Source organism: Geotrypetes seraphini, chromosome 3, assembly GCF_902459505.1.
Source record: "Geotrypetes seraphini chromosome 3, aGeoSer1.1, whole genome shotgun sequence".
Taxonomy (NCBI): Eukaryota; Metazoa; Chordata; class Amphibia; order Gymnophiona; family Dermophiidae; genus Geotrypetes; species Geotrypetes seraphini.
The window spans coordinates 117137050-117151223 of record NC_047086.1 but is presented as its reverse complement, the minus strand read 5'-3'; the positions used below and the strand labels follow the sequence as shown (position 1 = coordinate 117151223).

The window sequence follows — 14174 nt, the reverse complement described above, 5'->3', positions numbered from 1 at the left end:
TTTTTATAGTAAGAAACAGGGAGGAGAAGAGAAATTAAGCAGATATAATGCTGAAAACCAGTCAAAAGAGCAGAATATGAAATGCTGAGTAACTTAGCTTTTAGATATTTACAGGGCAGCCTTGTTCACAGCAATGTCCCAAAGTTAAAGTTAGAAAAAGCACCAATACTTTAATTAAACTGAATCAATTAAAGCAGGTCCTTTTTTAAGGCACAATTTCTATTACCAGCTGTGTTTGAAATATTATGAGGGGGTGCTGAAAGTTCTCAGCCCAACCAACTTCCTAAATTCTAAGGGGCTTATTTCCAAAGCACTTAGACACACAAAGTACCATTGGTTTCTAAAGGCACTTTGTGTGTCTAAGTGCTTTGAAAATGAGCCTCTAAGCGTTATTTTGCCACTGCAGCTGAAAAGAGTGTTATCATATTTTGTTATGTGCCAATTTACAGAAACAAAATTCTATGTTTTGGAATTGTTTCAGATCATTGATTGAACCATATCCAAGTCATTATGTTCTGGGCTGGACTGAGAACCTTTCAGCACTCTGTTGCATTCTAAGAATAATGGAGTGGGTGGAGATAAGGCTAAAAGCGAAGCTGAGCTTCGTTATTTGATACCAAAACTTTCTGCAATTCAGTCTTACACGTTGCCACAGCTTCAGAAAGCACGCATTAAAAAAAACAATGTGCTTTTCTGTTCTAACTGTCATATTTTTGGTGGGGGTCATCACTCTGATTTGCTACATTAGTGGAGTAAATGTCTGGGGAAAAAATACCCAACTGAATTTTCCACCAGGACCAAGACCACTGCCTCTCATTGGAAACCTGAACATCATGGATCTAAAGAGACCCTACAACACGTTGTGTGAGGTAAGATTGATTGCAGGAATGAATCTCTCAAGCAGAATCCCGGTGTTAAAAAAGCAGCTTACCTAAATTTGATTTTTCTAGAATTTCAGACAAAGATAGGTTTATTTCTAAATGGCATTTTGGTCTGCTTTCGGAATGTAAAGAAAAACTTACCAAATCAGAATATGTATGTATCTAGTAACTTGGGAGAGGAGTGAATGAGGATTCTGACAGGTGTGGGTGCATGGAGGGCTCCAGAGAATCTGCCTGTCCCTAGCAATTAAAAACACAATACTGAATCACCAATCAGCCCCTTCCCTTCCCTTGTTTAAAAGCAGACTGAAAACCTACCTTTTTGGTATAGCTTTCAATCCTTAACCCTGCTCCTCTGCCCTCCAACCCAGCCAGCTGACTAACTGTTCCTCTTAACTATATCCATATCTTGTTTGTCTGTCTTGTCTAATTAGATTGTAAGCTCTTTTGAGCAGGGACTGTTTTCTTACTCTTTGTGACTCTGTACTGCACTGGGTACATCTGGTAGCACTATAGAAATGATTAATAGGTAGTAGCTTAGAGAGAACAGTGCCTGGAAAATAGGTCCTATTAATCCTGAGTGAAACGTCTTGTAAATATAAGATCTTGCATTCAGATAATTTTGCAGGTCACATTTTGTGCATAATCTTTCCATATATTATATTTTTCAGAGCCAAAAGAAGAACAATTATCAAAGAAACATACCCAAATAAATAGTAGTATACCTAGGGAAATTAAATTGGATTAACTGAAAATAGTCCTTATATGCCCAACTAAAATTGAATGCAAATGTCCAGAGTATTCACATTTGTATCTAACTTGAGGGGAGGTGTTGACAGATATGAGCAGAAGATGAGTCAGTGAACAATGCTACTAATCAAAAAAACTCCCCAAAACTGTTCAAAAAGAATTCTAAACACTTAAGCAGTGCAAGTCAAAGCAAACAAAATAAAAAGCCCCAGTCATATAGTGGGGGAAACCCACTCCACCAACCACCCATCACAGGCGTAAAAAACTTTTGTTGCTGAAACTATAGCAAAACTTAATTACTCAATACAGTGATGAAAAATACAAAGCAACATAGCAGTTCAAAATTTGCTCAAAAATACTCCTAGCAACTATGTGCAGCCAGCCAGGATCATTTCACAGCCACACTGCCATTTTGTCAGAGCTGAAATGGCTCACACTGCTAGTGACTGAATAATGAGGATTAGCAGTGTGTCTCGACAGATTCTCTTTTCTGGTCTATGTGAGCCATTGCAGCCCTGACAAAATAGCAGTGTGGCTGTGAAACGATCCTCGGCTGGCTACACATAGTTGCTAGTATTTTTGAGCAAATTTTGAACTGCTATGCAGCTTTGTATTTTTCATCACTGTATTGAGTAATTAAGGGCTCCTTCTACTAAGTTGCGCTAGTGGTTTTAGCACGTGCTTAGCGCGTGCTGCAATGCCTTGCGCGCTAGATGCTAAAGCCTCCATTGAGCTGGCGCTAGTTTTTCCGCATAGTGCGTGGGGCAGCGCACGCTAATCTGCAGCGCGTGCTAAAAATGCTACCGCAGCTTAGTAAAAGGAGCCCTAAGTTTTGTCATAGTTTCAGCAACAAAAGTTTTTTATACCTGTGATATGTGGTTGGTGCAGTGGGTTTCCCCCACCGTATGACTGAGGCTTTTTCTTTCGTTTGATCTGATTTGCACTGCTTAAGTGTTTAGTGATCTTTTTGAACAGTTTTGGGGAGTTTTTTGGATTAGTAGCATTGATTTTTCACCCCCTCTCCTCTTTTTGATTTTGTGATAAGACAGGGAACATACATATATTTGATTTTCAATTCTTATATGCATTATTTCCTTTGCAAATTTTTGGTCACATAAATTGCAGGTGTAATATTTGCAGGAACTTTAGGCCTGCATATTTTTCAAAGGGGACTAGCTGTACAGTTTATCCTTTGTAAATTAGTTATAAGCTTTCCTGGTCCAATGTACTCATGAACTTTGCAGCTAAACAGGCTATCTGAAAGTTGCCTCCTGAACGATTTAGCTTTGGGTCTGTACTGTGAACAGTTAATGGAAAAGTAAGGAAAAAAGATAAAAGAGAATACTATATTTATTTTGATTCATTCAATTTGAACCATTCCAACTCTGGTGGGAATAGAGAACAGTATAATTCTTAGGCATGGGGAGAATTCTGCTGTGCGCCTCATCTTCTGCCATTGTCGTTATACCCCTACCCCTACCCTCAAGTCACTTTATTGGCTCCCTGTCTGCTTCCGCACACAGTTCAAACTCCTCTTACTGACCTACATGTGTATTCACTTTGCAACTCTTCATTATCTCTCTCTATATTCCTTGTCTGTTCTCAGTGGCGTCTTACATAAGAACATAAGAACTGCCATACTGGGACAGACCGAAGGTCCATCAAGCCCAGCATCCTGTTTCCAACAGTGGTCAACCCAGGTCTAAAGTTTCCTAACTAGATCCCAACTAGTAAAACAGATTTTATACTGCTTATCCTAGGAATAAGCAGCGGATTTCCCCAAGCCATCTCAATAATGGCCTGTGGATTTCTCCTTTAGGAAATTATCCAAGCCTTTTTTAAACCCCACTAAGCTAACTGATTTTACCACATTCTCTGGCAATGAATTCCAGAGTTTAATTATACATTTTGTGAAGAAATATTTTCTCTAGTTTATTTTAAATCTACTACTTAGTAACTTCATCACATATCCCCTAGACCTAGTATTTTTGGAAAGAGTGAACAAGTGATTCATCATGAACAATACTATTCTATAAAATTATTATGTATTAAAACTGGTCTAGCTATCTTTGTTTTTATTACTTTGCCTGTCACTTGATCCTGTGTTCATCTTTTTATTCTCCACTCTGAATATAACTGCACTCACAGCCAGCTTCCTTATTCTGAATTCTTCCTCATCATCTTTGCCCTGGGCGCCATCTTGCTGAGAGCGCAGGCACCCATCCTCCTCTTTGCCCCTGCTCCTGCCCCACCCCCTCCACTGCCACTTGTGCGCGCTGCTTCCCTTCCCCCATACCTCTGCACAGTGGCGTACCTAGGGTATGTGGCACCCGGGGCCCATCATTTTTTGACACCCCCCCCATGTATATGAAAAATATGATTTTTAGTAACAATCCACATATCGCACAACAAGAGTGTACCTAGGAAAAGGCAGCATCTTAAACACTGCAGTGAGCACTAGAACACCAACACATACATTGTAAAACTAAACAAGCCAGGTCCCGCACAGTCAATTGATCCTGTAGTCAATGCCAACTGAAAACTATGTTCTTTTCATACAAACAGAACAGAGATACACCCTCGCCCAATATGGAATAATCACAAACTAAAAATAGAAATATGTAGACAAAAGTTAAACTGAACCGCCAAGAAACCAGATCCTAGATACAATGCAACACCACAAAAACAGTAACACATGTCCTCTAATACAGTGCAAAATATAAAGACAGTAGATGTAAATTTGAAAAAACTGATACATAACAATCACCATTTTACAAATTAACAAATAAAAATAAAACAAATAATGAGAAATAAAAAAATACCATTTTATTGGACTAATCCCTGTAAGCTCGGTCCCCATCCCTGCAAACCACCTGATTCCATCCACACAAGCCTTGAATTGTTTATATTAAAGTATAAAAAGAAACAATATTCTGTACAATTGTCAATTTATAAATCAGCGTCTTCTCCCCACTCTCTTCCCCATTTCCCTTCAGCATCCTCAGCCCACTCTCTCTCCACTTTCCTTCAGCGCACGCACATAAAAACAAGCAAGTAATTTTATATCATTTTCATTCTATTCATTCATAGAAATTAAAGTCTAGATAATGCCAGTCACATAACAAAACACGATTTTACAAAAATAATTCCCTGCACAATCAAGCCTGCAAGGATTACTAGATGTCTTTCAGCAGCTCCCCTCCCTCCCTCCCCCTTACCTTTGTGGCCAAGTCAAAATGATCTACCAACAATAAAATTTTAAAAACACAAAGCACGCTGTACGCAGAGAAAATGTTAATTATAATTTATATTCCGCGGGTTTTCAAAGAGGTCAAGGCAGATGACTTTATGCAATGTCACCTCAGTAACAACTATATAAAAATAGACAAATTATTCCCCCTCCCTTTTTACTAAACCGTGATAGCGGTTTTTAGCGCAGGGAGCTGCGCTAAATGCCCCACGCTGTTCTCGGTGCTCATAGGCTCCCTGCACTAAAAAATGCTATTGCGGTTTAGTAAAAGGGGGCCATAGTGCAAAATATAGACAGCAGATATAAATTCTCAAAACGGACACATTTTGATCACTAAGTTGAAAATAAAATCATTTTTCCTACCTTTTTGTCTGGTGATTTCATGAGTCTCTGGTCCTTCTGATCCTTCTTCTTTCTTCTCCTGGCCCCCCCCTCTTTCTTTCTCTCTCCCCCTGGCTCCCCTCTTTATTTCTGCCTTTCTTTCTCTCTTCCCCTGGCCACCCTCTTTATTTCTGCCTTTCTTTCTCTCTCCCCTGGCCCCCTCTTTATTTCTCTCTCTCCCCCTGGCTCTCCTCTTTCTTTCTGCCTTTCTTTCTCTTCCCCTTGACCCCCTCTTTATTTCTGCCTTTCTTTCTCTCTCTCTCTGGTCCCCCTCTTTCTTTCTGCCTTTCTTTCTCTCTCCCCCTGACCCCCTCTTTATTTCTGCCTTTCTTTCTCTCTCCCCCTGGCCCCCCTCTTTATTTCTGTCTTTCTTTCTCTCTCCCCCTGGCCTCCCTCTTTATTTTTGCCTTTCTTTCTCTCTCTCCCCTAGCCCCCAAAAAGCCATGTTGCCAATTTCTCCACTTCCACGATTCTTTCCCTACTCTCACCCCCAAGCCAGCAGCCGATTTCTCCCTGCTCCTTCCCTGATGTCCTGATGTCCTGAACTTCATTGGGCAGCAGCAGCATTCACAATTCACTGCTGTTGCCCGCTTCAGGCCTTCCTCTCTGTCGGGTCCTGTCTTCATGAAAACAGGAAGTAGGCAGGACCTGGCAGAGAGGAAGGCCTGAAGCCAGCAACAGCAGCGAATTGTAAAAGCTGCTGCTGCCCGAAGAAGGTAATGGAGCACCGAGGCAGACTGCTTCTCCCCCCTCCCAGCCGAACCCCCGCTGACCCTCCTATCTCCCCCCCCAGTGAACCTTTACGATCGTCCCAGCGAGAGCAGCAAACCTCCTTTCAGTAGCGTCGGCTGATTCTCAGCTTTCTCCTCCATCTGCCGCGTCACTTATGACATCATCAGTGATGCGGCAGAGGGAGGAGAAAGCCGAGAAGCAGCCGACGCTACTGGATGGAGGTTTCCTGCTTTTGCTGGGAGGGTCGGAAAGGTTCACATGGGGGGGGAGAGATAGGAGGGTCAGCGGGGGTTCGGCTGGGAGGGGGGAAAGCGGTCTGCCTCGGTGCTCCAAGGCCTGGCGCCATTACCTTTTTCGGTAATGGCGCCGATGCTACTTTCGCTGGGAGGGTGGAAGCGCGATAGGAACCAGGCCAGCTGTGCACCCCCCCTAAGGCTGCACCCGGGGAGGATATTCCCCCCGCCTCCCCCCCTTGGTACGCTACTGCCTCTGCAACATTCCTGGCATGAGCAGCAAACCCCAATCTGCTGTCATGCCAATGTCGGCTCTTCCTCTGACATCACTTCCTGGACCCACACCTAGGAAGTGATGTAAGAGGAAGAGCCAACACTGGTGCGACAGTAGGTTGGGGGTTGCTGCTCGCACCAGGAACGCTACAGAAGTACAGGGAAAGGGAAGTGGCGCATGCACGGCAGGAGGGGGCAAGGAAGGAGCATGTGGAGGTGGAGGGTGGAGAAGAGGGCAGGAGAGGGGCACCACCACCCTAGGTACCTCTCACCCTTGCTACACCACTGTCTGTTCCTTTCTTCTCTATTGCCAACTTCCGACTCCTGCCTTGCTGCGCTGTATGCCTGGAACAAGCTGCTTGACTTGGTATGTTGGGCTCCGTCTCTGGCACTGTTCAAATCCAGGCTAAAATCCCACTTTATTGAAGATGTTTTTAAATCTTAACCATACCAACTTATAAAGCACCATGTTTGTCTATCATCCCTTTTGTAGTCCCTGACCATCTCTACCTCTTCATCCCTTTGTATTTCCCTACATGAACTGCATATATTTATTCACCATTTTTGTCCAGTGTGTCTGTCATAATTCGAGCAGGGACCATCTCTTAAAGTACAGTGCTGTGTACGCCTGGTAGCATTATAGCAATAATAAATAGTAGTAGCAGTATTGGCAGGAAGACCCCACATTCTCTGAACTTAGGGTAAAGAAAGGTTAGGTCAGGGTTGGAGTTGTGTAGGAAAATTAGATCAATTGAGGAAATGTCTCCATAGACAGGTTTGCCAGGGAGAATTTAACAGTAAGAGTTTGCTTTCTGTCATACTATCAGAAAGAGCACATGAAATGATCACATGATCACATGACCACATACTCACATGACCACATGAAATGATTTAGGTTCTATTCCAATTGCCTTCTTTGAAAGGCAATTGGAATAGAACCTAAATATTCTTATCTAATCTAGTATTTGTGCGTCACGCACACCTGTACAGGCTCAAGGCAACTTACAGTGTAATGAGAAAAAGGTTACATATGATAAGGGGGAATAGGGGAAGAAGAGGAAAGAAGATAGGAAATAGAGAGAGAGTGAAGCTTGGTCAATATCAAGGGAATACTGAGTGTTCATGTAGAGTTAATTTGTTGATGAGAATTCAGTTATCAAATAAAAGGTTTTTCAATTTCTTCCGAAATAAGGTGTGGTTGGGTTCATCTGTGATCTGTACTGTTCTATGGGCTGTCACAAAGAAACTACTATTAGCCAGTCCAGTCACAGCCTTTGAGATGATAGGACTGTAAAATATGAAATCAATAAAGAATCAATGATGAGGTGACCCAAAAGCACTAATAGACCTATGCTCAAAACCTAATGTTGGCCATAGAGGCTGGCTTTAGCCTGAACTCAGCCCCCTCAGCTGGGCCAGTCACAACCCCCTAACTACAACTGTCCCTGGTGATCTATTGGACTCCCAAACCTCTCAACCCAATCCCTAGGCCCACTTCTTAACTACTACCACAGGCCAAGTGGTCTGGTTGAATCCCCACCCCTTCATGTTCTTTACTCATAGGAGACAGGAGGGAGTTGGCATCCTTCCTGCCTTTAGGCCACCCTCTTCAAAATAGTGGCCCCCTTGCACCTGCCAAGTACTTCCTGGGATGCACCGGGCATGGCCTAAGTACCACATAAGAATGTTTTTTTTTTTCCTTTTATGATGCTTAGGCCCCACCAGTGCATGCCAGAATGCACTGGGAAAGGGTAGGGTGCTGCCATTTTGAACAGGATAGCCCAGAGGCAGGAGGATTCTACTAGATCACCAGAGTCAGTGGTAGTTATTGGGTTGGGCCCACCTTGGTCCAGTCTGAGGGAGTCAGGATTAGGGTAAGGAAGTTTTGATAGTCCATTAGATCACCAGGACCAATAGTAGTTAGGGCGTTGGGCTTAGTCTGGCCTGGGATAGGTGTGTGTGTGTGTGGGGTCTACTAGACCACAAGTGCCAGTGGTTGTTAAGGGGTTGGGCCTGGCTCGGATGGGTCTGCTTGAACTGGGTCTCAGGAAAGGGGTTGGCATGGTTTTTTGTTGTTGTTTTTGACTTGACTTTCCTGTCAGTGCCTGAATCAATTAGCACTCAGGCACTGACAGCAAAATTATTTCAAAAGACAAACAGGAAAAACAGCCTTTATACCAGAAGGGGGCACAAAAACAAACAACGAAGGAGACCAAATGGTGCTCAATCCTATTTATTAAACAGACTCAACACGATTGTGTTTCAGCCCAAGAGGGCCTGCCTCAAGAGTATAAGAAATAAGTTATGTAATACAATTAAAGAAATTAAAAAATAAAAATATGTATACAATTATGTCAAGAAACCTCCACTTTTTTTAAAATAATCTTTATTAAATTTTCCAACTACAATTGTGCCTACAAATAATTCATATACATATAATATTACAAGAAAAGCACAATAAACTTACATATAGTAATAAGCAATCATTTTCCCCCATCCTCCCACCTATTAATCAAGAAAATAAATACCCACAAGAAACTATCTAAAAATTCCTCAAAACAATTCCAGTACAAACCCCTTCCCCCTCCCTCCCACCCAGGATGTATGTTTAAAGATCAGTAAAATAAAGTCAGTTATCATTCCTTACGAAATTTAGTCAACGGCTCCCAAACATCCATAAATTTCCTGTACCTTCCCTGCTGTATAGCCATCAGACTCTCCATTTTAAAAGTATAACAAAGGGATTTCAACCAGAAAGTATAATTTAACCTATCCCAGTTTTTCCAATTCTTCAAAATAAGTTGTATGGCAACCCCTGTCATTACAAAGAGAAGTCTGTTATTCCTAGCAGATATTTGACTTTTAGTGCTCATTAACGTACCAAATAGGATGGTATTATACATCAAAGCCACTGGATTTTCCAGTATATTGTTCACTTGATCCCAAAATTTAAATATGAAGGGACAATAGTATAATAAAAGATCCATAGTCCCAGCTTCGAGATGACAGTGCCAGCATCTATTAGATTTTGAACTATCTAATTTCTGTAAACGAAATGGGGTCCAAAATGATCTCTGTAATTAAAAAAAAGCATGTTTGTCTCATACATGCAGACACCGTACATTTCATCCTCCAAGTCTAAATTTGTGGCCATTGAGATGCAGTAATCTGATGCTTTATCTCAATGCTCCAAATGTCACGAAGACTAATCTTTGGTTTCTTATTCAATATTCCAGATATTAATTTATACCACTGAGCAGCCTGGTGCCCCAGGAAGTCCACTTGAAAACACAAAATCGGCAGGCTATATTGATTTTTAAGATTTTTCCACTCAGGGAACCCTCCCTGAATAGCCTGCTTCAACTGCAACCATCTATAACTTTGAGAATTACCAAGACCAAATGTACATTGCAATCGTGAAAAGTCAAGCAGTTTACTATCTGACATTACATTATTCAAAGTGCGTATACCTGCCTTTATCCAATGTTTCCAGATGACCTTAAACCCGACTATTTGAATCTTGGAGTTCAGCCAAAGGGACTGACAGGTGGATTTATGAATTGGAATAGGTGTCAAATTATTAATACATTTTAATGTCTACCATGTGTCCAGCAAAATTCTATTTTCCTTATATAACCTCAGAAACTTGATACTCAAAATATGACTTAATCTCAGTGGAGACAGGAGCTGCCATTCCAACCATAACCAATTAGGAAGATTTTCCATGACCTCGGGGAGGATCCAATACATACCTGGACGCATTATATAGGCTTGATGCTACCTATAAAAGTTTGGGAAATTTACCCCTCCTTCCACAATTGTTTTTGTAAAGATATTAAAGCAATTCTCGCAGCTTTCCCCAGCCAAATAAATTTAGTAAGAATACTATTTAATTTCTTATTTTAAAAAACCCTAAAAAAATCCTGGTAACATACCCATTTGGTAGCAAACCACAGGCAAAATCATCATCTTAACCGTATGAACTCTTCCCCACCAAGACAAATGTAAAGGGTTCCATTGCTCATACATTTCTGTAACCTTCAGCAATAATGATTTTTCATTTACTTTCATTGTTTCATCCAGTGTACTTTTTATCCAAATACCTAAGTATTTTATACCCTCTTCCTTCCAAAGAAAGGGGAATGAATCAAATAAACCTTTTGGACAATGTACATTCAGTGGAAGAACCTCTGTTTTACTCCAATTTATTTATATCCAGAAAATTTACCAAATCTATCAATCAAATCTAGTAAATGTGGAATGGTAGTTTCAAGATTCCGCAAATGAAGCAAAATATCATCTGCATAAGCAGAGACTTTATATTCCCGACCTGCATAAGGAATATTTGTATCTCCTCTGCTTGCTGAATAGCCAATAATAAGGGTTCCAATACAGTGTCAAAAAGCAAAGGAGATAACGGACACCCTTGTCTAACTCCCCTCTCCAGACAGAAACACTCCGAAAAAGTATTATTTATATATAAACTGGCAGAAGGGGAACTATACAAGGTTTAAATCATTTGTACAAATCCGGAACCAATACCAAACCAATCCATTGCTTGATTCATGAAGGTCCACTCTACACGATCAAAGACCTTCTCTGCATCCAAGGATACAGAGAAGGCCAGATCATCCATGGCTTTTGTTAAATTTAACAAGTGAAAAGCCAATCTGGTGTTATTTGAAGAATGTCTTTGAGCAACAAAACCCGTTTGGTGCATACCAATGATACAAGGGAGAGCCTTAGCCAAGCGTAAAGCCAATAACTTAGCCAAAAGTTTGCCATCTACATTTATCAAAGAAATAGGCCTGCAATTTGAAACCAATGTAGGATCTTTATTTGGCTTCGGCAAAACTATAGTTAAAGATTCTGCCATAGTACCTGTAATGCAACCTCTAGTCAGTTGAGCCTGATATAAATTTAATAGATAAAGTAAGAGGGTAATTTGAAATGATTTATAAAACTCTACAGTGAACCTATCACCACCTGGAGCAGATCCAACTCTAAGGGACTTCAACGCTGTTTGTAGTTCTTTCAGTGAAATAGGCAATTCAAGAGATCCCTTTATATGCTCGGGAATTTTAGGTCCCTTAATTAATTTTTAAAACTCTAATCCATCAAGTTATTTATTTGAATAGAGCTCAGAAGAATATAAAGCTTTATAATACTTCAAAAATTATTTTAAAATACTTCTAATTTTAGAGTGAGTTCCCCCATTCTCATCTTTGATAGCCACAATTTTTATTTTCCTTTTTTAGCTTTAAGATAGTTAGCTAATACTCTTCCCGCTTTATTCGAGTTTCCATAAAACAGAGCCTGCTGAGCAAACAACTCTTTCCTAGCCATTTTAGAGGAAATCTCATTATATTTGTATTTAGCTTTTAAGAGGGCCGGTAAAGTATTTTGTTCCCATTTCAAAGCCAACTGTGACTCTAAGTCCTTAATATTTTGTTCAAATTAGAGAATTCTAGCTTAAGTTGTTTCCTGACATGAGACGAATATGAGATAATTTGCCCTCTCATGGTAGCTTTAAAAGCATCCCAAAGTATTTCTAAAGAGATCTCCTCTGAGGCATTAAGTTGAAAATATTCCTTCATTTTTATTTGGAATTCCTCAATAAATTTTGTGTCTGCATGCATTAAATCTCCAAACAGGTCTATTATATTCTTGCTCCTCAACTTTAAATTCAATCCAAACTCCACCATGATCTGACAAAATGATTGGATCAATAGTGGCTTTTGTGATCTGTTGTACAAATGTGCCTGATACAAATACATAATCTATACATGAAAATGATTTATGAACATGGAAGTAAAAGGAAAACTCCACCATATATCCTTCAATCCACAATATTGAACCAAATTGTCCAATCCTAATGATTTTTAACATCCTACTAGGTTTTTTATCCAGCAATGGATCCATTACAGCATTGAAGTTCCCCCCACCACTAAATCAGAGGCAGTCAGTGGTAGAATCAACTGTTGCAGAGCCTTGGAAAATTCAATTTGATTTGAATTAGGAGCATATATGTTAATGAGCTTCAGTGTATGTTTCCCCATGCTCATGTTTATTTGAACCCATCTACCTAAAGGATCAGCAGAAAAGAATTTAAATGTAGCCAAACATTTTTATAGATTCAGTTTTATTGATGCAAACATCATCAAATACAACAAATACAGCATCAAAGCACATCAATTATGCATCAATTTTCTAATATAATATACATAATAAAAGACTAATTCCAATTTCAATAAACCCCCATTTTATCTATATGTGTTTGAACCCTTTTCACACCCACCCCTCCCCACCCAATAGTACCTTCTACCCAGTGATACTCTCATCATTTAACTAAATATAAACCCCAATTAAGAGATCCAACTTAAAATGGCACTACGGCCCTTAGGATGTAAATCTTGCAAATATGAATCCCAGATTTGTATAAATAACATCTTTCACTTTCTTTTAATTCCAGCATCTCTAGCTTTCCAAATGGCCAACTGATATAATTGATTCCGCCAATGCCAAAATCTTGGAGGATCAGAGATCGTCCAATATTGAAGTATACATTTTCTAGTCAAGAGACTCATTTTCCTACATAGCGCCCTATTTCCTTTAGGTAAATGGCCAAAAGCTTCTGGCAAATCCAAAATAAAGAAAGAAGAAGAACAGTGCAAAGATCTTCCAATTATTTTTGACATATAATTTATTATTCACTTCCAAAAGTGTTGAATTATGGGGAAAAACCAAAATGCATGACCTAATGTATGACTCTCCCTCCCACATTTGTGACATCAAGATGAACATTTTTTATTAATTAAAATAGCCAAAACAATGTTTAACCCACCTCTTTTCCAACTTACTCGATTCTAAGGCATTTAAATGTGTTTCCTGAATGTAATATATCTGCATTTTGTTGTTTCAAGAAATTAAGAGGTTTTTTCCTCTTAACTGGATGATTAAGGCCATTGACATTTAGGGCTCCTTTTATGAAGCTGCATTAGCGGCTTTATCGCAAGCACATTTTTAGCACGCACTAACCCCCGTGCTAGCCAAAAACTACCGCCTGCTCAAGAGGAGGCAGTAGCAGCTAGCGCAGCCGAAAAATTAGCGCACGCTATCATGTGTGTTAAACTGCTAACGCGGCTTCGTAAAAGGAGCCCTTAGTGAGAACGATTTCAGAATCATTCCTATTCTAACAAAAATGGGAACCCAAAATATAATCCAACATACTTAATCCTTATTAGCATTATATAAACAATACACATCCTTATAAATAATCCCTCCCTCCCTACCCCATACATAATACGAATGCCTGAAAGCACCCATTTAGATCAGTAACTCAAAGACCCTCTTCAGGCAATCCCTAATATCTATTCTAAAATTCAACCTTGTATTCCATCCTGATTAAAAAATGAATCCACTATCCGTATTAAACACAAGTTAATAATTGATAGTATAGTCTAGATAATCTTCACAATTAATCAATTTTATAACATAAATTATTATTCTTAAAAACTTAAAATATTATCTCTTTATGAATAATAACAATCCTTATACATAGCCACAGAAACCCCCTTTCTTCCTATCATTATCTCTTTTTAATACACCCCATTATATTAATTAATATATCAGCATTGAATTACTTATATTACCCAAACCTCAAATAACAAATTG

At 39.8% G+C, this 14174-nt stretch overlaps 1 protein-coding gene across 1 annotated transcript in view; it reads left to right on the top strand.

Moving 5' to 3' along the window:
- The first annotated feature begins 600 nt into the window (after positions 1 to 600).
- LOC117356545 (cytochrome P450 2K1-like) overlaps positions 601 to 14174 on the top strand; it is a 98202-nt gene continuing 84628 nt past the window's right edge. The window contains exon 1 of the mRNA XM_033935895.1: positions 601 to 869. Within this exon, the coding sequence (XP_033791786.1) occupies positions 684 to 869 (186 nt within the window). The 5' untranslated portion in view covers positions 601 to 683. The remainder of the gene's footprint in view (positions 870 to 14174) is intronic.